Source organism: Emys orbicularis, chromosome 4 (assembly GCF_028017835.1).
Source record: "Emys orbicularis isolate rEmyOrb1 chromosome 4, rEmyOrb1.hap1, whole genome shotgun sequence".
Taxonomy (NCBI): domain Eukaryota; kingdom Metazoa; phylum Chordata; order Testudines; family Emydidae; genus Emys; species Emys orbicularis.
The window spans coordinates 125,958,347-125,984,007 of NC_088686.1; the positions used below are offsets into that span (position 1 = coordinate 125,958,347).

At 49.3% G+C, this 25,661-nt stretch overlaps 1 protein-coding gene and 1 pseudogene across 1 annotated transcript; both read left to right on the forward strand.

The window, feature by feature from the left end:
* The first annotated feature begins 12,711 nt into the window (after nucleotides 1-12,711).
* LOC135878658 (mas-related G-protein coupled receptor member H-like) lies at nucleotides 12,712-13,674 on the forward strand. Its single transcript, XM_065404382.1, has one exon. The coding sequence runs from the start codon at nucleotides 12,712-12,714 to the stop codon at nucleotides 13,672-13,674; it is 963 nt and encodes a 320-aa protein (XP_065260454.1).
* Nucleotides 13,675-20,890: 7,216 nt separating this feature from the next.
* LOC135877832 (mas-related G-protein coupled receptor member H-like) lies at nucleotides 20,891-21,846 on the forward strand (annotated as a pseudogene).
* Nucleotides 21,847-25,661: the final 3,815 nt, after the last annotated feature.

A 25,661-nucleotide genomic window follows, 5' to 3' on the forward strand; every position in this document is an offset into this window, starting at 1 on the left:
CCTGGGGGCGAGGGCTGCTGGGCCGTCCGGTCCCATTTCTGTGAAGGGCTAACAGAAAGAGAGCCTGAGCCCAGGGAATGTGCCAGCCAAGCCAAGGGGAGGGAAATGCTGCAGCCTATTCAGACTGAGGGACGCTTGAGAGCACAAGGGGCCAGTGGGGTGAGACCCAAACCCAGGAGCCTGGTGAGTGTCCAAGGAGCTTTGCCAGGGCTCGGTGGGACAACGTGAATAAACACAGTGTCACTGTTACTTTGCTCGGCCTGTGACTGCTCCTTGTCTCTTGCCCTGAACGGGAGCTGCTCACGAAGGTCCCGAGCTCCAGAAGGATCAGCTCAAAGGGGTGTTTCATTCCTTTGGGTGCTCATGGCATTTCCAGAGAGGTTCTTCTGGTGGGGCCACTGGATCCTGATTGCTGGGGGTGCTGGACAGGATAAAGGGATAGAATATGGCCATGGCCGAGAGGCTGGGTGTCCAGCCCCTCTCCCAGGTGTCCAGCCAGGTTCTGCTTCTCTATGGGGTTCAAGGCACAGCTAACTCAGCAGGTGCAAGCTAAGTCCCTCACCCACCAGGAACTCATTGGCTGATCCAAACACAGCGACGGCTGCCGCGGGCGTGGATTCGCGCACTGATTAGAAAGGGCCCAGGCTCACACGGGGATCCATCCCAGGCTCAGAGAGAGAGGGATGGAGGGACGGACATGATCGCTAAGGACCTGATCCAAAGCCCATTTAAGTCAATGAGAGCCTTTCCACTGAGTATCACTAGTTTTGGATCTGGCCCTTTGACAAGGGGCAAGGATGAGTCTGGCAGCAGCAGCACGCCAGCTATGAGACCCTGTTCTGCAGTAGCCAACAGGGGAGAGGAAGTGCCATGGAGACTGCACAGGCGGGTAGGATGGGAGTGTTTAATCTGATACTTTATTGAATGCCGGGATCACTGCTGGGATCAGGGTTCTGTGGCCAGGGACTTGGCTTTGTTCGTTGGGCGTCAGCAGACAAGCAACCACTTCTTTACACACCGAGGAGCGCCACACCCGCTAGGGGTGTTTGTATGGTAGGGTGGACAGTGAGAAGAGTTAATGAACCCTTCATTTACCCATCCCCCTGAGGAGTGGCCCTGGGCTGCCAGCCCACGCCTTGGGGACAGCTGGACACGGCCCCTCCCTCGGTAGGAATATCTCGGGGCTGAGGGGAGGTTGAACATTCAGCTCAACTTCTGCATCCCCTGACGTGCGGGTGCCTCCCTCACCAACGCCCCATCGCCTGGACGTGGGACTCTGTGGCATGTGGAAGAGGTTCAGCACACGGAGCAAATTGGAACACAGGGCCTCTGCAGAGCGGAGCCTGAGGGCAAACGTCCACCAAGCCTTGTGCTATAGGGTGAGGAGGATGGACAGAATAAGGGGTCCCCTCTCTGCGCCTTTGCTGACCTTTCCTCTGAACGGGTGCTGGAAATATTTGAGCTGCCAGCAGAGATGGGAGAAGGCCCCATGCCTTCATCATGGTGGGCACCCAAAATGCCTTGGGATGCACTAGGGGAGCATACCTATGGCGGGGGGTGGGGGGGTCAGCTCCTACACTGCACTGCCTCGAGAGCAGGCTTCGGCCTGGCAGATAACCCAGTGGGGGGGCAGACACTGACTTAAGGATGAGAGTCCGGCTTTAACCTTTGCATTCCCTGATGGCTCTGCCCATCACCATGCAGATTCCCATGGCACTGAGGGATCTGTGTGAATGAATATGGGATGCTCTGCAATCTGGGAGTTCCTGGACAAGGGGCATCTGCCAAACCAGAACATCTCACTGACTCCTGAGGTGCTATAAGGCACGGTTCAAGCTGCAGGTGCCTATCTGCCCCCTATCAAAGGGGTAGCCGTGTTAGTCTGGATCTGTAAAAGCAGCAACATGCATCCGAAGAAGTGGGTATTCACCCACGAAAGCTCATGCTCCTATACGTCTGTTAGTCTATAAGGTGCCACAGGACTCTTTGCTGCTTTATCTGCCCCCTGTGCACATTAGGGAAATGACTCACGGCTCACAACGGTTGCCAGTCTCCCCTCATCTGGGGTCAGAAATGTTTAGCTTCTAGTGTAGATGGGGCAGACCCAGCCTCAATCCTCAGACAGAAAACACAATAGACCTCTGTGACAAAGTGGGAATTTCCTTAATGTTTTGAATGAACACTGTGGGTACTTGTTTCCCCTGTGTATTGAACAAGTATCTAGGTGGTGGGATAAGGGTGTGTGATCTTTGCAGAGACCCCTAGCAGGCAGGTGTGACTGCCGTCTAGCTGCTGGGCCCAGGGCCGCCCAGAAGGGGGGGGCAAGTGGGGCAATTTGCCCCGGGCCCCGCAGGGGCCCCCACGAGAATGTTGGAGGCTCCCCCCACCTCCACCTTCCCCCATCCCCCGGCGCCTCAGCACGCCGTGTCCAGGAGCGGCCCTGGACAGAGCTAACGCGGCATGGCTCCAGCGGGGCCTGAGTTCCTCCCGCTCAGAGCCACGTGGTAAGGGGACGGGGCTGCAAGCTGCGGCCGAGCGCCGGGAGGTCTGGTCCCGCTGGAGCCATGCTGCTGCATTGCTGTCCAGGGCCGCTCCTGGACGCGGCGCGCTGAGGCTCTGAGAGAGGGGGGAGGCGGGGGTAAGCGGCATGGTAAGGGGGCCGGGGCTGGGGGAGTTGGATAAGAGGCAGGGAGTCCCGGGGACAGTCAGGGCACAGGGAGGGGGCGGTCAGGGGATGGGGAACGGGGGGTTGGATCGTGGGCGTTCCGGGGGTCTGTCAGGACTCGGCGGGGGGGTGGATAGGGGTCGGGGCAGTCAGGGGACAGGGAGGGGAGGGTCATAGGGGGTGGGGTCCCGGAGTGGTGGTTGGGGAGTTCTGGGGGGGGGAGGCGGTCAGGGGACAAGGAGCAGGATGGGTTGGGGATTCTGAGGGGGGCAGTCAGGGGGCAGGAAGTGGGTGGGGGTTGGATAGGGGCCAGTGCCAGGCTGTTTGGGGAGGCACAGCCTTCCCTACCCTAAAGCTCATTCAGCAGTTTGAGGCTTGCAGACAGCTATTTAACACAAAGAGCCAAGCTGTTATCTTTTCCCTTAGGGCTACCATCCCTTTCACTTCTCAAATGCCAAATTATAGTCCATATTTAATTTCAGTGCCATAGGGAGATTCATGTCAGGGGAGGGTAGCTTCATTTAAAATTAGCCACTTTAGATTAACAGTGATAGAGCTAAGAGAGCCATGGGGGAGGGATCACATGAGAACAGCAATATCCTATACCACCTACCTCCTTCCCAACCCTACCTAGGGAGACCCCCCTCCCCTGCATTCCCCGAGGCTCCAGAGGGGTTAATTCGGTGGTTCTCAAACTTTTGTACTGGTGACCCCTTTCACATAGCAAACCTCTGAGTGCGAACCCCCCTTATAAATTAAAAACACTTTTTTATATATTTAACACTATTATAAATGCTGGAGGCAAAGCAGGGTTTGAGGTGGAAGCTGACAGCTCGCGACCCCCAGTAATAACCTCGTGACCCCCTGAGGGGTCCCGACCCCCAGTTTGAGACCCCCTGGGTTAATTTAATTTTAGCACCCTGTGTCCATTCACATGCATGTGCTATTTTGAGCATTTCAGTTTTCACAACATAGGCTCATCCCAGATTCTGGAACAAGCTCAAATGCTCAGTTCGTGGAGTATGTACATAAGCTATACTAAAGACAAACCCACAGTAACCCTCTCCAGTTTGTGAGGGTCCCCATGGAGCTAGTCTCTAGGAAACAGATACATTCATGGAGGTTAAGTCCATTAATGGCTATTAGCCAGGATAGGTAAGGAATGGTATCCCTAGCCTCTTTTTGTCAGAGGGAGGAGATGGATGGCAGGGGAGAGATCACTTGATCATTACCTGTTAGGTTCATTGGCCACTGTCGGTAGACAGAATACTGGGCTGGATGGACCTTTGGTCTGACCCAGTACGGCCATTCTTATGTTCTAACCTAAATGAACCCAAAGTTATGGAGACAGATATGAGCCAAGGAAGCCAGCAGAATATCAGAAACCTGGAAAAATCTCTGACTAGATGGGCTCAGGCATTTGGTCACAAGCTGAGGTGGTTCAAAAGTTTTAGATTTTTTTTAAGCAGACTTTTTTATTGTTTCTTTTTAATTGTTGCTTTTTAAAAACCCCTAGTTTTCGATCCAAAAGAAGTTTTGACGGAAAATATTTGTCCAACCCTTTTAATGAGCTTTAGTGCCTTTTAGCACTAACTGATGCTGAGAACCAGTGATACCTTGTAAAGGTGACTTTAAAAGAAGTTTTCTCAAAACTCGGTTTGTGCTGAGATGCGGAAGGTTTTTAAATGTTTATTTTTCCCAGGGCAGCCCGGGAGGAGGGACGGGGGGGCAAGTGGGGCAATTTGCCCCAGGCCCCGCAGGGACCCCCCCGAGAATATAGTATTCTATAGTATTGCAACTTTTTTTTATGGAACGGGCTCCTGAAATTGCTTTGCCCCAGGCCCCCTGAATCCTCTGGGCGGCCCTGGCTGGGCCCAGACAACAGCCGGACACTCTGTATCCTGGCAACTGATGACTAGGGCCCATCCTCTGCAAGAGCTAGCTGGAGGAGTTGGAGACCGGTTTGCCTGGAAAGAGACAAAGGACAGAGGAGGGGCAACTGGGCATGACTGAGGGTCGGCTGATGGAAGCAAGTCAGTCTCCTGGTGTGGGACTCAGGGGGACAGCCCAGGGCTCAGGGCCTCCCCAAGATGGACTTGGCTGAATCTTTCTACCCTTCTATGCTAACAAGCACTGTTCTTCGCTGTGTTCCTGAGGTCTAATAAAACCTTCTGTTTTCCACGCTGGCTGGGAGTCACTGCTGACTGCGGAGTGGGGGTGCACGGTCCCTTTGGGGGCATGTAAGGCTTCCCCAGGTGTCCCATCCAGGTGGGCTCACTGCAGGGAGCTCATGACATGGAGCAGGGGAGCTGAATGCTCCGAGGTCAGACCCAGGAGGTGCTGAAGACTTGCCCTGCTGAGAGTGTGCCCTCAGGGGTGCCACACAACAAGAGGGGCCTGTCTCTAATCCTTTCCGAGCAGTTCCAGAGCAGAGCCTGTGCACCGTGACAGCCTCACATTCCCCAGGAGCTCCTCACACCATGCGCAGGGCCCTGATCCCAACTCATTGCACAAGCAGGGGTTCAAGTTCCGGTCTTCATTCGCTGGGTTTATTTGTGGCCGTTAACGCCTGGTGATGTCACAGAAGAATCATTTTTCACAGGTGTCCCAGAATTGTGATTGCCTCAATTGGGGCAGAAATTGGTTCATTAACAGCTGCAGTGACATAAGCATGTAACCTGCTGCCAGCAGCGTTGGCAATAGGGGCCGGGTCCTTCTATCTAGGGGATTCTCTACCACGTGCTTAATTTTGGTTCTAGCCTCCACCCAGTAATCTAGGAACCCAGATCCACTCTGGGCACCTTTGATAGGCAAATCTGTACCCGCTTGCAAGCACGTTCAACAGAGGTTTAAACAGAAGAACTTTACTGGAGGAAGGAAAAGGACAGGACAGGGTGAACTTGGACAAACTTTGCAATTTAACACTTTCTACCACCTGCTACCCCAGGGAGCATGAATCACAGTCCCCGAGTGGCTGATGCATTTTTTCCATCTCCCGTGCCCCCACCCCAGTTCATGGGTCCCCAAATTCCCCACTCACCGTCTGCAGCTCCAGGAGTGCTAGGAAAAATCTCAGTCCCCATTCCTCAGGTAGCTCTAGGGCACTCCCACCTGTCCTTCCATAATGATTGCAACAACTAGGACAGGAAGGCCTTACTAGAGTCTTCAGGCTGGCATAGATGGCTGCCATAAACTCCTCTGCCCTACCATAGTCCATACAACTGCTCTCGCTCTGCTGCTGTCCTGCGTAAGGGCTCAACTATTGCTTTTCTCTGGCCACTACTGACCAGGTAACCAGAACTGCTGCTGGACTCTGTCTGCCACTTGCCCCCCCACACAGTGCCCACAAAAGGCCCCTGTGGTTGTTACCTCTACCCTTTTAGATACAAGAGAATCAGTGGCCTAAAGAACCCACCACATTCTCTACCCCACAGGCACATAATCACAACAACTAGCCAAGCACACAAAATCACTCTCATCACTGAGCTTGTGTTTTTCCTAGGTCTCTTACCCAACCTCAGCAAACTTCAGTCTCCATTAGGGTCACCCTGAACCTAGGCACTGTTCAGGTCATGCCCAGGTGGTTCTTGATAAGGTAATCTCTAAAATATTGGCCCCCAATACAAAACAGAGCCAGATTACACCCCAGTGTCCCCAAACTATCCACAACTGACATGCAAATGAGGTGCTGGATCACCCAGTCAGCTCCCTTCATTGTCAGCAGAGACCAGCAGACAGCTCCTCCGTCACCACCTTCTGCTTGTTGACTTCAGACCACAGGGCCTGCCAGCATAAAACACAACAAGGACATTCCTTAAAAGCTTTTTACAAACAGCCTCATTTATCATTTGGATCATGCGCTCCCATGTGGCTCATGACCACACCCAAAATAGCTGCTTTCTGGGCTGCTGCTTGCAGGGGCAGCTCTAGCTTTTTTGCTGCCCCAAGCACGGCAATCAGGCCACCTTCGGCGGCATGCCTGCAGGAGGTCCATCGGTCCCACGGATTCGGCATACCCGCCGCCGAATTGCCGCCGAAACCGCGGGACTGGCGGACCTCCCGCAGGCAAGCCGCCGAAGGTAGCCTGACTGCCGCCCTCGGAGCGAACGGTTGGCCGCCCCCTGCGGCTTGCCGCCCCAGGCACGCGCTTGCTGCGCTGGTGCCTGGAGCCGCCGCCGGCTGCTTGGTACAACCAAGAAAATCAAGGAGAGAATGAACTGGAAGTGTAATTTACAAGGATCAGCACCTGTCTATCTATGTAGACTCACGAATTAAGGTTGCTGGGGAATGTACCCTTAAGGGCAGCGGTGCAGCCACTTCTTTCTCATGGGATGCAAACATCTGTCAGGGATGGTCTAGATTTACTTGGTCCTGCCTCAGTACAGGGGGCTGGACTTGATGATTTCTCCAGGTCTCTTCCAGCCCTGTGTTTCTATGAGAGGTGTGATAAGTCCAAGGACCTTGGGAATAGGAGATATTGGTAGACAGAAAGTGGTCTTTAGAATCTTTAGAGTCTTTAGATCCTCTTTAGAATCTTTAGTGTCTCTCGATCACTAACTCCTGTGGGATCTTTCTGGGAAAGTTTTCTGACCATTTCCCTGCCAGTTCCTGTTCAGTACCCAACACTCAGTCCCTGCCAAGTCTTGCAGAGAAATGTCTTCCCCCTGCTGGGGAGAGTGGGACACACAGTTCACAGCATTAGGACGGAGGTCTCGTGATCACTGGGTGGTTGATAACATCAGGCAGTAACAGGGCTCTGCACATTGCTTCTGAGACTCTAAATGTAAAGGAAATGGCTTGGCCAAGACTAGGCCTCCTGGGACAGATATCATAGAAAGCTACACTTATTTAAAGGTTCCTAATGTATTGAGGCTGTAACGCAGCTATGTTAACTAGTATGGAACTTAGCACCTTCATAATGACTCCATTTTCCTCTCATTTTTCCAATTAACGTATTTTTGTGATGTTTCAATCATGTGGCATCATACAGACTCCTACATTGGTCATCAGCACAGCTGGAACCTTTAGTTCCATCACACTGACCTCTGCCCCTTGAGCTAACGCAATAACTGATAGCAGTAGTAGGTTGTTATACTCTATGTGGACCAGCAGTAGAAGGGAACGAGACACGCACTTTGCCAGGGGGCTTCACAGCTGTTTGCTGGCAGCAGAGGAATGGCAAGACTCAGGAATGGTGGGTTCCATTCCAGGCTCTGCAGGGGAGTGTGCTCTAGTGGGCACAGACTTTCCTGCCTCTGTCTCCTCCCTCAGCAAGTTGTCCCAAGCTCCTTGTCCCATCCTCCTTGCTCAGCCAATCCCAGGCTCCATAGGCACCAACTCCATGGGTGCTCCGGGGTTAGAGCACCCCCGAAAGAAAAAATAGTGGGTGCTCAGCACCCACCAGCCACCCGCCGATTAGCTGTTCAGCCGGCCCCACCAATCAGCTTCTCCCTCAGCACCTCCACGGTGGAAAGAAGTTAAATATTGGGAAAAGTGTGTGTAAAACAGGCTGCTCTCCCCTGCCCATATTTTGCGGGGGGCGATTAAAAATCGGAAAAAGCAGGATATTTCCCACCAAAATGAAATGTGAGGCTGAAACTGCTGTGTTTCTAGGAAATTAATGGCTTCCCCCCACCAACCCTGCCCAAAAATTTGATGTCTTCTAATTCAGATTTCACTGTACATATTGTGTAGACCAGTGAATGCTGGCCTAGAAAACGGTCACACACCAAGGACGAGAAGGAGATTCCAGACTCAGGGTTTTTTCCTAAATGCACACTTCGATCCCACACAAACATCCTTCTTCTAGCGAACTGAGGTTTGCAGGCTCGTCTTACAGTTCAGCCTCTAGATCAGGGTGCCAGACATACGGCCCGCAGGCCCGAACCACCCCTTCCCCCTCTCCCTCTCCCTCTCCCTCTTCCCAGCATGGAACAGTTTCATCCAGCTTACAGACTCCTGTGAATTGTCAGGCTTCTCTACATGACCCCGCACTACATGCTATAGGGGTGTTATTTGTAGAGTGCACCAGTGGGTTGAGCTCTAACACCCCCGTGTGTGTCCTGCTAGAGTGCATTGATGTAGTCCTATTTCAAATGCACATTTAGTGCACCTGAGCAGGGTCCCCCTAGGGGAGTTAGGGTGCAACACAAATCACTGCTGTAGTCCAGACTCCAGGGCCATGTAGACATGCCATTCATTTCTTTATTAGTATGATGGTGGTCAACTTGTCGTTGGACCCTCATGTCTACCTGAGGGTGGGTTCAAATCCTGGTGAGTAGCATTAGTTGGTACTTTAAAAACAACCAGGACTGCTGCGCAACAATCCAGCAAAACTCACAGACGGGTATAGAACCACTTAGAATCATAGAATATCAGGGTTGGAAGGGACCTCAGGAGGTCATCTAGTCCAACCCCTGCTCAAAGCAGGACCAATCCCCAACTAAATCATCCCAGCAGGCGCTTTGTCAAGCCTGACCTTAAAAACCTCTAAAGAAGGAGATTCCACCACCTCCCTAGGTAACCCATTCCAGTGCTTCACCACCCTCCTAGTGAAAAAGTTTTTCCTAATATCCAACCTAAGCCTCCCCCACTGCAACTTGAGACCATTACTCCTTGTTCTGTCAACTGCTACTACTGAGAACAGTCTAGATCTGTCCTCTTTGGAACCCCCTTTCAGGTAGTTGAAAGCAGCTATCAAATCCCCCCCTCTTTCTTCTCTTCTGCAGACTAAACAATCCTAGTTCCCTCAGCCTCAACTCATAAGCCATGTGCTCCAGCCCCCTAATCATTTTTGTTGTCCTTCACTGGACTCTTTCCAATTTTTCCACATTCTTCTTGTAGTGTGGGGCCCAAAACTGGACACAGTACTCCAGGTGAGGCCTCACCAATGTCGAATAGAGGGGAATGATTACGTCCCTCGATCTGCTGGCAATGCCCCTACTTATACAACCCAAAATGCCATTAGCCTTCTTGGCAACAAGGGCACACTGTTGACTCATATCCAGCATCTCGTCCACTGTAACCCCTAGGTCCTTTTCTGTAGAACTGCTGCCTAGCCATTCGGTCCCTAGTCTGTAGCAGTGCATGGGATTTTTCCGTCCTAAAAGCAGGACTCTGCACTTGTCCTTGTTGAACCTCATCAGATTTCTTTTGGCCCAATCCTCTAATTTGTCTAGGTCCCTCTGTATCCTATCCCTACCCACCAGTGTATCTACCACTCCTCCCAGTTTAGTGTCATCTGCAAACTTGCTGAGAATGCAGTCCACGCCATCCTCCAGATCATTAATGAAGATATTGAACAAAACTGGCCCCAGGACCGACCCTTGGGGCACTCCGCTTGAAACTGGCTGCCAACTAGACATGGAGCCATTGATCACTGCCTGTTGAGCCCGATGATCTAGGCAGCTTTCTATCCACCTTACAGTCCGTTCATCCAGCCCATACTTCTTTAACTTGCTGGAAAGAATACTGTGGAAGATTGTATCAAAAGCTTTGCTAAAGTCAAGGAATAACATGTCCACTGCTTTCCCCTCATCCACAGAGCCAGTTCTCTCACCATAGAAGGCTGACGTGTCATAAGTCTAGTGGAAGCTGGTACGTGTCCAGATATGGCACTGAACAGTGTTACCTGCTGGCTGGAGAGTAGATACCTCAAGTGGCAAATCAAAGAAAAGAAAGCTTTAGATAAGTCCATATGCTTGATTTGTCTGCAACATGTAGCTGTGCTAAAAGAATACCACATTCGAAGACCCTGTGAAGCAAACCCTGGTGGAAAATGTAATAAGTCATGGTTCCTGAATCAGAGACTCATTCTTGTCTCAGTTCAGCAATTTTGCCCATCTACCTTTCGGTGGCCTCATCCCATTGAGTCCCAACAGTGTCAGGTAGCGATTTCAAGGCAGGAAAAAATGTGACACATTATGCTGCTGAAGCTTAATTTCAAACTCGTGAACGGTAGTGTAGAATTCTGTCCTTACTTGGTTGCGCCCCTGCATTCTTGCCTTGAGTGAATTCAGGTGCTGTGTAATATCTGCCATGAAAACAATGTCTTGAAGCCGTTCATTGCCTCTAATTCAGTGACACCTTTCACTTCCTGATCCATGAAAAATTGGATCTCACCCTGCAATTCAAAAAATTACTTCAACCCAGCATACTGGCTTAGCCAATGACTTCAGTGTGATACAGCAGTCCATGATGAATGTCCCGTTCTTCCAAAAGCTGGTGGCTGAGACCTGAAGCTCAAATAAAATTTTCAGTTCTAACAATCACATCCATCACATGAGTCAATTTCAGCATTTTACTACAGAGAGCTTCTTGATCTGAAATGCAGTGAAAAACTGTTGGTTATGGTTGATTTGCAATTTGGCCTTCAATTTTCTCACAACTCCAGCTTTCTTGTCCATCACTGAAGGTGCTCTGTCTATGTCCGGACTCACAGCTCTTGTCCAGTCCTCATGCAGTTTGTTCAGAGCTTCCGCCAAGTTGCTGTAAAGGTCATTTGTTGTTACTGGGTCTCTCATCGGAATCAATTCTGAGATAATACAATAGAATTCCACAGTAGAGTTGTTAAAGAAGAAAGTTTTTTTTCCCCTGGATGATTTGGACAAATAAAAAATTGTTTCTGAATACATTTTTCCATTGAAAGATTCAAATTTTGAGTGAAAAACCAAAATATTTAACTTCTGAAATGTCACCATCATTGCTCATGGGAGATGTAGTTCAAGTGCCATTAATTCCCTTTTTCCTCTATAGACTGGGCTCCCAGGTTGAACTACATCTCCCATGATGCACCACAGTCTTCCCTCTCAGTGAGAGGAGGCAGTTCACTACAGTAGTCCCATGGACACAGTACATAGTGGGAGATTTAGTTCAGCAGGATAGCCTGGCCCATAGAGAATGGAAGCATGAGGTAACTCAAACTACAGCTCCCATGAGGCACCACAGAGGATAAAAATATTGTTGTTTATGCTTAAAATATTTCCATCTGTTGTGTTTGGTTCTCTAACAAACAATAAAAAATGCAAGGAATTTGGACATTTTTTGCAAAAATATTGATTGATACAAAAACCTAATTTCTCAACAACAAAGAATATTGATTGGAAATTTTTGACCCTCCCCCCATCCCATATTTCTCTTCACCATAAATGCAGCTTTCTACAACATCTAACTCATGCAATTTAATCTTGGGCAAGTCATTTCCTTTGCGTTTAGGAGAGCAGGAGCAATGTGCAGAGCCCTGTCACTAACTGATGTTATCAAACCACCCAGTGCTCACGAGACCTCCTGACGCTGTGATCTCTGTGTCCCACCACGCAGGGCAGGCAAGACATTTCTCTACCTACACTTGGGAGGTGCTGGGTGTCAGATACTCCACAGGGACTGGCAGGGACATTCTCCACGTCTGGCTAACAGATTATTACTTGGAAAACTTTCCCAAGAAGATCCAATCTGGAGAACTGCAGTTAGTGACCGTGAGACACTGAGATTCTGAAGTGGATCCAGCACAGCCCGGCTCCTGTAAACACTCGGTTCAGGCCCCAGGGAGGAAAGAAGGTGAGGAACCGCTGGATGGATTCAAAGCTCTTTGCCACCATTAATTAGACACGGTTGTTCTCTCTCTCTCCCACTATCCAATTCCCCCGGCCCCACCCCATCCCCAGTGCTGTTCCTTGTCCCTACATGGGCAACATCCTGTCCAATTTCTGTTTCTCTGTCCTTGTCTGTCTGTCCAGCTCAGCCCCTGTGTTTAATTCTGTCTCCGTCACTTGCTGTCAGTCCAGGATGCTCCCCACCCATCAGCCTTTCTCCAGGTCTCTCCCTGTCCCTAGTATCCCCCATGGCCATTATCTCTCCGGATATTTCTCACTCCCACTCATTGGGATCTGGCTCTACCCGGCCAGGGGGGTTGGGAGGGACTGGAATAATTGGTGAAACACAGCGCTGGGGATGTCCGAGTCACTGATCCCCCTCTGTCTGCTCTCTACTAACAGGTGTGTGTGAGAGAGGGGGAGAGGGAGAGACCGGCATCCTGCAGCAGAAGTTTCATGATGGCCGAGCTGAGCACAGTGTCTCTTCCCCCAACAAGCGGGGTGGAATATAACAAGACTGGATGCCGACTGTTTGATGCACCACCAGGGTCCATCTACAGCTTCACCTGGCTCATCTGCCTGTTCGGGCTGGTGGGGAATGGGATCGTGCTCTGGTTCCTCGGCTTCCACATTAAGAGGAACCCCTTCACCATCTACATCCTCAACCTGGCCGTCTCTGACACTTTCTTCCTGCTCTGCTCGACTGCTTATCTCATAGTTTGTGTGGTGGAATATCCATTTTGTGTGAATGTTGTTTTTATTTACATATTCTTGCTATTTAACGTGCTGGCTCTGTTGACGTACAGCACCAGCCTGTACCTCCTGACGGCCATCAGCACTGAGAGGTGTCTCTCCGTCCTCTACCCCATCTGGCATCGATGTCACCGGCCAAAACACTTGTCTGCCATTGTCTGTGCCTTGCTCTGGGCTCTCTCCACGCTGATCTACTGTCCAGTGGGTGTTTTTTGTATTGTTCTTCCAGGTGAAAACTGTTTCATATCCTTCCTACCCATGTGTTTTCTGAATGTCTTGATATTCACTCCCATCATGGTTCTGTCCAGTTTGACCCTGTTCATCAAGGTCCGACATAGCTCACAGCGACATCAGCCAGGGAAGCTCTACGCTGTTATCCTGTTCACCGTCCTCTTCTTCCTCCTCTTCACTGTCCCTCAGAGTGTCCAGATCTTCCTCCTTTATCATCACATATTCGATTCCAGACTTTCAAGTGAGATATTTCACATGCTGGCCTCTGCAAGCAGTGGCATCAACCCATTTATTTACTTTCTAGTTGGGAGCTATGGGAAGCGGCGATTCTGTGGCTCCATCAAGGTCGCACTCCAGAGGGTTTTTGAAGAGAAGACAGATTCCAGAGAAGATGGAGAGACAACCAGTGCAGAGCCAATGAACACTGTCACTTAAATCCCTACACCACCCAGCCTGGGAGATCCTGTTCTTAGGATGGAGATTTCCGTAGATCCCAGAATCAAAGAACTTAGAACGGGAAAGGACCTGGTAGGTCACTGACTAATTCTTCCCCACCCCCACCCAGAGTAGAGTCCTTCCCTATAGTGGATCCCCAGGATTATGTGCAGTTGTAAAGAACAACAGTGGGTCACATGGGGCCCAACCTGCTCCCAGTGAAATCAGTTGGAAAGTCCTGTTGACTTAAATGGGATCAGGAACAGGTCCATTATGGTCTGATTTGCTTTGTTCTAAAAATGCCTCTGACACGTAATTTCAGTTTTGGTGGCAAGTTTCCCGCTGTGTCACCTGGTGAATGTTATTGCCTCCCCAATTTCCCTCTAAATTTGCTGAGTAACAATTCAAAGGCCTGGAGAAATGGTGGTGGGGGAAATAATAGTCGCACCAATGTAGGACTATCCCTGTGTAACTCATTCCCCAGCCAGCTCCCAGCGCAGAGACACTCCCATGGAAGGCAGGGGATCGTTCCATGCAGCTCTGGACTCCTGCTGATCCCAGCTGATATTTGAATCATTCACCTTTATTCCAATGCAAATAAGACAAACTAACTATCGACTAATCAAATTCAAACTCCTCTACTAATATTGCCAGGCACCTGTGATCCAAAATGGCCTGGCTAACGGCCGAGTATTGCTCTCTAACTCCTCCTCCTCGGTATTCACCCCGGCTTTGATGATTTGGGGATTGTGTGTCAAGCTGGGGAATCGATTTCCAGGTTATGAATATGTTGTGAGATGAACTCTCTGCATGTATCGGTATCCGGCTGCAAACATCATTTTGATTCTACAGCTCTTTTATTGCCTTCCTGCTGCCTCTGTACCTCTATCTTGGACTAAATTCCAAGGGTTGGTGGCCCAGGGATACTACCTCACGTTGTCTAACTTTGATGGTCGTCCATTCAAATGGAATCCCCCGGAACACGGAGATGGCTGCTGCCCAGGGCACACCCATGATTCAAGTGTGACTTCTGTGGGGAGGTCACTAAGCAATAGTTCACCTAGTGAGGGACTCTGAGCACCTGATGAGGCTGCCAGGGTTTCACCTGGCAAAGGGGATGGGAGGTTGGAAAAGAGAGGTTTGTCAGTGGCCATTTTAGAGACAGCGAGATGAGGGCACTGACTGCAGAAGAGAGAGAGAGAGAGAGAGATTGCCTGGTTCAGAGGAGAAGCCATGTGCAGGATTCTGGAGCCCCTGAGGGACCAAAGCATACAACAGTATGGTGAGGAAAGTGAGGCAAATTTCTTATTGCTTTGTCTAGATATGTATATTTCTTGCACTAGCTACAGTAAAGAGTGATTGTCTGGCCTGAGATCCTGCCCTCACCTGTCCAGCTAGCTTCACCCATGGCTGCAGACTCCGTCAAGTGAAAGACCAAGGATGGCCATGCTCACAACTTCCCTTCCTGTCCGCTGCCTTTCTGCCTCTCACACAATTTGCCAAGCAATCCCCTAGCCCCTGCATTTGCCATCAATCCCAGACAGGGAAACCCTTCCAACCACACAGCTTAACTCAGTTCAGGCTTTGCCTGGTGACTGATTGACTTGGGCGGTGGCTTCTATTGTCTCCAGCTATCATGACATAAAAGGATAAATGACAATCAGGGTTGAGACACCCCAGTGGGGATCTAAACCCCAAAGAATAAGCAATTGAATCAACTGGTTGTCTACAATATCACTGTACTTATAAAAGTGTAGTGAGTAAGGTCTTTTAGGAAAGCTGGGGACACACTAGTGATTAATATAATTGTGAGATGTCTGTGTGACACTGTATGGAATATAGGTGACCATTTATAATATTATCGATACCAATATCACAAAATTGCAATGAATCTTATACCGGATAGGTGATGTAAGTGATCAGTGGAAAAGGTACAATTTGTTAAATATGAAAAGCTTGTTTATATGTATGTATCATCTTTGTATCGTGCGTGCAAATGTGTGGTATTTTGATTTCTCAAACTTGTGCTGTGTATCTGGGTGACACTCCCAGACAGATTAGCATCAGCACTATCCGGCCTGCTTGATGGCCCATCAAGCCTATGCCCTGGTCTACACTAGGGGAGGGGATCGATCTAAGATACGCAACTTCAGCTACGAGAATAGCGTAGCTGAAGTTGACATATCTTAGATCGACGTACCTCGCATCCTCACGGCGCGGGGTCGACTGCTGCCGCTCCCCAGTTGACTCCGCTTCCGCCTCTCGGCAGTGGTGGAGTTCCGGAGTCGACGGCAGAGCGATCGGGATGGATTTATAGTGTCTCCACTAGACGCTATAAATCAATCCCTATTAGATCGATCACTACCCGCCGATCCGTGCTCCATATGCTGTGAGCTTGTGTTTGGGACAAAGGATGCACAAGCCACATGACAAAGGATATAAAAAGGCAGCTGCATTACATCCATTTTGTCTTCAATCCTGCGTCTCACCTCTGGAGCAACTTCTCTACAAACTGAAGTTTTGGACAAAGGACTGATAGACCCATCCAAGCTTTGGATGTGTTCCAGAGAGACTTCACAAGCCAGCAAACTCACCAATGCTGCTAAGAACCTGATATGTGGACTCTGAAGTCATATGTATGTACCTGGTTGCTTTGACCATTTAACAACCCTCTTCTCTTTCTTTTCTTTCATAATAAAACCTTTGGTTTTAGATATTAAAGGATTGGCTGGCAGCGTGGTATTGGGTACGATCCAAACTAGTGTACCCCTTCTGCTAGTTGGAGTGGGCAGCAACAAGGGCTGGGTTCAGTATCTAGAGGTTCTTTTTCAACAATAGAACACAAAGCAGATCGAGCTCCCACCCAGTGACCTGGGACAATTACACACCACCCTGGGGCATCTCTAAGAGGCAATACTTCCCCTCTCGCAAGCACAGAGTCTGAGTGTAGCAAAAACCTTTTAATAAAAGGAGGGAATTAACCCAACATTAATTTGGGAAAACACTACAACTAGGGTTCATAAACACAAACCATGAGAAAAGACCCACCTCCAAGTAAGGTGGTCAGTGTCCTTTTCTCCTCAGTGTCCTTTTCTCCTCAGGGTCTTCAGTCCAGCAACCCAAAAGTCCACCTATCGGCTAATCAAATTCAAACTCCTCTACTAATATTGCTAGGCACCTGTGCTCCAAAATGACCAGGCTAACTGTCGGGTATTGCTCTCTAACTCCTCTTCCTTGACGATTTGGGGAATGTGTGACAATCTGGGGAATCGATTTCCAGGTTATGAATTTGTTGTGAGATGATCTCTCTGCATGTATCGGTATCCGGCTGCAAACATCATTTTGATTCTACACCTGTTTTATTGCCTCCCTGCTGCCTCTGTACCTCCATCTTGGACTAAATTCCAAGGGTTGGTGGCCCAGGGATACTACCTCACGTTGTCTAACTTTGATGGTCGTCCATTCAAATGGAATCGCCCTCGGCACGGAGATGGCTGCTGCCCAGGGCACACCCATGATTCAAGTGTGACTTCTGTGGGGATGTCACTAAGCAATAGATCACCCGGTGAGGGACTCTGAGCACCTGATGAGGCTGCCAGGGTTTCACCTGGCAAAGGGGATGGGAGGTTGGAAAAGAGAGGGTTTTTCAGTGGCCATTTTAGAGACAGAGAGATGAGGGCACTGACTGCCAAAGTGAGAGAGAGAGAGATTGCCTGGTTCAGAAGAAGAGCCATGTGCAGGATTGGGAACCTGGGACCTCTGAGGGACTCTGACCTTCACCCTAAGCATACACCAGTATGCTGAGGAAAGTGAGGCAGATTCCTTATTGCTTTGTCTAGATATGTATATTTCTTGCACTAGCTACAGTAAAGAGTGATTGGGTTGAAAACCTTTTGCAAAGCCCTTGTGTCTGTTTGCTTCGCTATCACGACCCCCTGAAGAGGTGAACTGTAAACCCAGAGTGCTCACAAGTTTGGCAGTCTGGGAAAGGGTGTGTCTAAGCTACCGGGGAGTCTGGAGGGTCACCACTGGTCCTGCGGGCGAGGGCTGCTGGGCCGTCCGGTCCCATTTCTGTGACGGGCTAACAGAAAGAGAGCCTGAGCCCAGGGAATGTGCCAGACAGGCCAAGGGGAGGGAAATGCTGCAGCCTACTCAGACCGAGGGACGCTTGAGAGCACAAGGGGCCAGTGGGTGGGACCCAAACCCAGCAGCCTGATGAGTGTCCAGCCGGGGGAGCTTTGCCAGGGCTGGGTGGGACAACGTGAATAAACACCGTGTGACAGTCACTTTGCTCGGCCTGTGACTGCTCCTTGTCTCTTGCCTGAATAGGAGCTTTTTGCAAAGGCCCCAATGTCCAGAAGGACCAGACCAAACAGGTTTTTATTCCTGGGGGTGCTCGTGTCATTTCCAGAAAGGTTCTTCTCTTCCTCCCAAAAGAACTGAAAACAAAAATTTCAGCAACGTCAAAACGTTTGGACATTTTCCAATGAAAGAGTTTTGACATTTCATTTTGTGGCGACTTTTCCTAAGCGAAACATCGATTGGAATCGAAAGGCCGTTTCAAAAGGACATGCGAAAAGCTGCCTTTGATCTGACTGGATTGGCTTTTTGATGCATCATTTCAGCAAGAAATACAAAACCCTTCTGTTTTGGTTAGAAACAAACCAATTTTCTTTTCCCTGGTTTCTCGGTTTGACCACATAAAGCGGCTACATGGACGCTCTTACAGCAACGCAGCTGCATCGGTACAGCTGTGCTGATGTAAGCTCTCCACTCTAGACATGACCTAAGGATGTAGAGAAATTGTATGAGGTTCAACCATACTGTCTGAGGAACAGCAGGCACTTCTGCTATTACAGGCTGTGTTATAATACAGACTCTCTGGGGATGGGGTAACATTCAGCTGCTATGGGACACATCTGGAGCCAGCTCGACACAGAAAGTGACAGCCTCACACTAATACCATCTCCTGTTGCAAAAGAAAATCAGCCCCTGAAAACTGCAGTACAAGGTTTGCCGGATTTTATAAACATTGTTACTCACACAAGGAGCTGGTGGTGCTAATGGGGCTCAAACCCAGGACCGTCCGTGTGTAAAGCAGATGTGATAACCATTGCATTGCCTATTCATTTCAGCAAAAATGGGTCAGCCATTTCTGAGCACGAGATCAGGGGAAAATACATTCGTTTGCTCATGTTAAAAAGATTCCTAACCCAATTTTGTCACAAGCCTCTAGCGCCCTCATGCTTTGGAGCAGAGACTTGAAATTTTGCAGGAGGGTAGGAGCGGGGATTGCTCTGGTGTCAGGGATGTGCCTTTTAGTGTTTCCATGAAAAATCACCCACATTTAGCCAGGCTATGAACATTTTAAAAATCTCAATTTGCAAATGCTCTATCCCCTCCCAGCTCCTACATGTGACCAGACTGCACGTGCACTCACTCTACAAAGTGACTGAGCATGCTCGAACCTGGCACTGGCAGGGACCAAGCAGGACTTTCTCTGCAGTTGTTCCCAGCTGCTGCATTGCTGGGCACCAGAACTGAGAGCAGGGAGTAGGGAGACTGTCTCATGTGCATGCTCAGTGCTCCTGCCAGCACGTAGGCAACGTGGAGGAAGGTGAAGGAGCCAAACTCAAACATAGGGGAAACAGGAGCTAGACCTAGGCGATGTAGGGGAGGGGAGTACATTGGGACAGGGAGCCTGAAGGCAGGGAGACTGGGACTGAGTGGGCAAAGAGAACAAGACAGGGTGCTGGGGGGAAATAACAAGGACTAGGAGGCAGGTGGGGCAGAAGAATAAGATCAGATGAGGAGCTCATGTTGGGGGAGCCTGGGATTGGTGGGAAAAGTAGAATGGTACAAAGAGCTTGGGAGAGTGAGAAGCTGGTGGGGAGACTAGGACATGAGCAAGGCAGAGAGGACAGAGGCAGTAGAGTCTGTGCCCACTAGAGCACACTTCCTTCCGAGCCTGGAATGGAATTCCACAATTCCTGAGTCTACCCATTCCTCTCTGCTGGCCAATAGCGCGGAAACACACTGGCAGAGTGCATGTCTCATCCCCCTCTGCTCCTGGGCCACAGAGACGATGATAGCCTACTACTGCTAGCAGTTATTCCGTTAACTGCAGTGGCAGAGGACGGTATATTGAGTCTAAAGGGTCCAGCCCTGCTGATGACCCATGTGAAAATCAATATGGTGCCACATGAAGGAATCGTCACAGAAATGAGTTAATTGGGAAAATTAAAACATTAAGAAGGATCTCAGTTCCATGCTAATTAACAGTCAGATTACAGCCTATGTACACTGTCCATGACCCTTTAAACAATAAGTGTGGCTTTCTATCATTTCTGTCCCATGAGACTTAAACTCTGGAAGCCATCTCCTTTATGTTTAGGAGAGCAGAAGCACTGAGCAGAGCCCGGTTGAAGCTTGATATTATCAAACCGCCCAGTGCTCATTAGACCTCCTGATACTGCAATCACTTTGTCCTGCCTTGCTCAGCGTGGGGAAGACATTTCTCTGGCAGGTATTGGGTGTCGTACGCTGCACAGGGACTGGCAGGGGAATTCTCCACATCTGGATAACAGATCATTACTTGGAAAACTTTCCCATGTGATTGTATGAAGAGAATCTCAGTTAGTGACAGTGTAACACTGAGATTCTGAAGTGGATCCGTTCCAGTCCAGCTCCCGTAAACACTCGGATCAGGCCCCAGGGTGTTGGAGGAAGGATGGTAAGGGACTGCTGGATGGATTCTGCGCTCTTTGCACCCATTCACCAGACATGATTGTTCCCTCTCTTGCTCTCCACTTCCCCCAACACATGTATCCAGTGGTGTTCCCTGTCCATACATGGCCAACAGCCCCTCCCATTTCTGTTTCTCCCTCCCTTTTTCTCAGTCCATCTTGCTCACTGTTTAATTATTTCTTTCTCTCTCTCCCTCTGTCTCCAGGCTGGTCTTCATCCATCAGTCTTTCGCCACATCTCTGTCTCTCCCTAGCATCCCCCATGGCCATTATCTCTACTTATTTTTCACTCCCTTCATTAGGATCTGGCTGTTCCAGGCCAGGGGGCTGTGCGGGGGTGGCTGGAACGATCAGTGAAACACAGCGCTGGGGATGTCCGAGTCACTGATTCCCCTCTGTCTGCTCTCTGCTAACAGCTGTGTGTGAGAGAGGGGGAGAGGGAGAGACCGGCATCCTGCAGCAGAGGTTTCATGATGGCCGAACTGAGCAGTGTCCCTTCCCCCAACATTGTTTGGCCCAGATTATGAAGCGGAATATAACGAGACTGGATGCCAACTGGTTGATGCACCACCAGGGACCACTCTGCTCATCTGCCTGTTTGGGCTGGTGGGGAACAGGATCCTCCTCTGGTTCCTCGACTTCCACATTAAGAGGAACCCCTTCACCGTCTACATCCTCAACCTGTCCGTCTCCAACACCTGCTTCCTCCTCTGCTCGGCTGCTTATTGCATAGTTTTAATGGTAGAATATTTGTTTTGTTGGAATGGCATTGTTATTTTCTTGCCCTTTCTACTTGGCATGCTGGCTCTCATGTAATATAGCACCAGCCTGCAATCTCCTGACAGCCGTCAACACTGAGTGGTATCTCTCTGTCCTCTACCCCATCTGGCACTGCTGCCGCTGGCCAAGACATTTGTCTGCCATTGTGTCTGCCCTGCTCTGGGCTCTCTCCATGTTGTTTTCCAGACCAGTGGCTTTTTCGTGTGGTTATTTTGCAAATGAAATCTGTGTCATATCCCATGTACCCATCAGCGTTCTGAATTTCCTGATATTTGCTCCCATCATGGTTCTGTCCAGTCTGACCCTGTTCATCAAGGTCTGACGTAGCTCCCAGCAACATCAGCCAGGGAAGTTCTACACTGTTATCCTGCTCACCGTCCTCTTCTTCCTCCTTTTTGCTGTTCCCCTCAGTCTCCACATGTTCCTTGTTTATTGTAATGTGTATGATTCCAGTGCGATACCTTACATACTAGCCTCTGCAAACAGCAGCATCAATACAGTTATTTACTTCCTAGTTGGGAGCTACAGGAAGCAGCAATTCAGGGGCTCCATCAAGGTTGCACTCCAGAGGGTCTTTGAAGAGAAAGCAGATCCCAGAGAAGATGGAGAGACCCACAGAGCAGACCCAATGGAGATGGCCAATTAAATCCCTACTGCACCCAGCCTGGGAGACCCTGTTCAGGGGTGTCACATTATTGATTTGAACTGGGACCATATAGAACATGGTTGCAACCAAAGTCCTGTAGTGGCACCAAATCTTGTATAAAGGGGGTCAAATGAGGTGTCTAAGACAAGGTTATGGTTTACTGGTTATGATTATGCTGTCTATATGTGTGTATCAATTTTGTAGTTGAAGTTATGAATATTATAAATAAATGGAGATATACCTATCTCATAGAGCTGGAAGGGACCCTGAAAGGTCATCGAGTCCAGCCCCCTGCCTTCACTAGCAGGACCAAGTACTGATTTTGCCCCAGATCCCTAGGTGACCCCCTCAAGGATTAAACTCACAACTCTGGCCAATGCTCAAACCACTGAGCTATACCCCCTAAGATATTGGCTCTATACTGTCTGTATTTCAAACTTATGCTATGCTTCTGGGAAACATCCCAGACAAGTTGGTGTTAGCTCTGCCTAGCCTGCTTGATGGCCCATTAAGGACCATCAGCTATACAATGGACCCATTGAGAGAAAGCAGATACGCCTTGTAATTCAGCAAAGTCTGCAGGAACTTGCCCATGTGACTCCAGACTCCATTTTGCTGTAATTTTCCACAGTAAGAACAAAGAGGTGTTCTTACACCTGGAAAAGACTATAAAAGACTGATGCGTCATCTCCATCTGGTCTTCAGTCCTGCTCCATACCTCTGGAGGGACTTTGCTACAAGGAAACTTTACACAAAGGACTGAATGACCCATCCCAGCTGTGGATGTATTGTACTCCAGAGAACTGATTTGAACCTGCAGTTTATTCTATCAGTGCTACAAGCCTGAACCAAGAACTTTGCCATTAGTGTATGTAATTGATTCCATTTAACCAATTCTAGCTCTCATCCCTATCTTTTTCCTTTTATGAATAAACCTCTGGATTTTAGATTCTAAAGGATCGGCAACAGCGTGATTTGTGGGTAAGATCTGATTTGTATATTGACCTGGGTCTGGGGCTTGGTCCTTTGGGATCGAGAGAACCTTTTTTCTTTTACTGGGGTATTGGTTTTCATAACCGTCTGTCCCCATAACAAGTGGCACTGGTGGTGATACTGGAAAACTGGAGTGTCTAAGGGAATTGCTTGTGTGACTTGTGGTTAGCCAGTGGGGTGAGACCAAAGTCCTCTTTGTCTGGCTGGTTCGGTTTGCCTTAGAGGTGGAAAAAACCCAGCCTTGGGCTGTAACTGCCCTGTTTTAAGCAATTTGTCCTGAATTGGCACTCTCAGTTGGGTCCCACCAGAACCAGCATCGTTACAAAGGGCTGGAGAGTTTCCTAGATCAAAGAAAATAGAGATGGAAGCCACTCGCTAAATTCCTCCTCCCCCAGAGCAGGATCCTCCCCTAGAGTGGATCCCTGGGGTTCTGTCTAGTTGTAAAGAACACAAATGAGTCACATGGAGCCTGCTCCTGCTCCCTTTGGAATCAATAGGGAAAGTCCCAGTGACTTGAATGGGAGCAGGGATGGGTCCATGATGGTCCGATTCACTTAGTTTTAGATGAACTCGTCTGCCCATCAGAGTTGGCAGCAACAAGGCCTGGGTTCAGTAACTAGGGGTTCCTCTTCAATAACACAATGCAAAACCGGCTCAAACCCCCACCCATTGACCTGGGACAATTACATACTACCCCCCTGGGTGCCTCTAAGAGGCAATACTTCCCCTCTCACAAGCACAGTGTCTGAGTGTAGCAAAAGCCTTTTAATAAAGGAGGGAAACAATGCGGCATTATGTTGGGGAAACACCACAAACAGGATTCATAACACAAACCATGAGCAAAGACCCACCCCCAAGTAAGTTTGGCAGTGTCCTTTTCCCCTCAGGGTCTTAAGTCCAGCAACCCAAAAGTCACCCCTCCCACAGTTTCTATCCTTTGGTTAGTGCAGCCCCAGAGTTCAGAAGTTCATCTGCAGAATTTACCTCCTAGCCTGGGTGGAAGGAGGGGGGAGGAGGCAAAGGGGCACCTTAGACAACCAATTGCCACATCTCTACATGGGGTTCTGCTGTAGTCTTCACCACCAGCTACACCTCTCCACCAGCTGCTTGGCTAGCCACTCACCAATATGTCTTCAGGCCTCTGCCTCTTAACACAGCTCTCAGCAGGCAACCCTCAGTGCAGGTATGCTCAGAACCACTAGCCCAAAGTAGGTCTAACACTTAGACCTAGGTATCAGTGATTTCAGCTCTGCAGTATATAACAAGACTCCTAATAGTAATAGAATCAAAATCAGCTCTATTACCCAGTAACAAGGCACCCCCCAATACTAATACCTGTCAATTCACCAGGCTTTGGAACCCATGTCCCTTGCCTAGCAAGTGCTACTTAGTTGAGGACGAGTCCCTCAGTCATAAAATGCCAAGTACAGTTCTATTGTCTTTGATTCACATAATCAGGAAAACAACACTTCATTACTCCTGCCCCAATAACAAAGAGACTGGAGATCCCACAGCAGCCAAAGTGACCATTTGGGCAAGCAGTCCCATCATGCTAGGTGGGGTGGGTGAGCCCATGCAAACGAGATCAGCCCCTGAAGTCCTTTTCCACAGCTCACCACCAGATGTCAGGGGAGAGCTCATTCTGACTCTGCTTACATAGAAATGTCCCTGACAAGCAATTTTAGTTTTGGTGGCAAATTTCTCCTGGTGTCACCTGGTGGATGTTGTCTCTTCTGCAAAGAACTATTGTCAGGGACTCCTAGCAGCTTCGTGATTGTCCCTGTAAATACACTGAGTAAAATGCATTGGTCAGGAGAAATGGTGGTGGCGGAAATAACAAAACAACAGTGATGCAGGAATATCCCTGTGTAACTCATTCCCCAGCCAGATCCCCTGTGCAGAGACACTCCCATGGAATGCTGTTGATCATTCCATGCAGCTCTGGATGCTCGCTAATCCCAGCTGATATCTGAACCTTTCACCTCCACGCCGGTGGAAACAATCCAAAATTGCTAGAAAGTAAGTTAAAATTCATCTACTAATAATGCCTGGCACCTGTGCCCCCAAATCACTGTGGTAAGTGCCTGGTGTGAGTCTGTCTAATCCTTTTTCATCTGTATTCATCCTGTTGTTACTCTGTGTGACTATTTAGGGAATCAGTTTACAGCTTATGAATTCTGGGTGTGGTGATGAACTTTCTGTATGTCTGTTTATCAAGCTATGAACTCCATTTTGGCTGTAAGGCTGGTCTTTGCCTCCCTGTTGTCTTCTCCATCTTGGACTAAAATTCCAAGGGCTGGTGGCCCAGGGCTACCAATGGAAGGTTGTTTAATTTTGATGATTGTCCATTCAAACACAGAATCCTTGGACACAGAGATGGTTGCAGCCCGGGGCACACATTTTTAAATTCTAAACTCCACAGTGGGAGGTAACTAGCCAACAGATCTCCCCGTGAGGGACTTTGATCACCTGATGAGGCTGATCAGGAGGTCGCCTGACAAAGGGGTCAGAAGGTTATAAAAGAGAGGGTTTCTCACTGGCCCTTTTGGGGTGGGGGGAGAGAGTGGAAGGAACTGATTGCAGAGGAGAAAGAGAGACTTCCTGATTTGGAGACGCCATTTACACAAGGGTGACCTGGGACACCCCAGAGGACTCTGAATGGAGCCCAAAGCATACACCCAAGTGGCAAGGTGTGATGCTCTGTATCTCAGGGGAACGCCCTACACCCCCATGTTCATCTTTATAAAATGATTGTGTGGTATCCAATGCAAAGTTTGTTGTGTTGGCTGTCTTCGGAAGGCTCGTGATGCACTGAGCATGGT

Excerpts from the sequence above, each read along its gene's own strand:
- LOC135878658 (XM_065404382.1), top strand. The coding sequence starts at position 12,712 with ATGATGGCCGAGCTGAGCACAGTGTCTCTTCCCCCAACAAGCGGGGTG.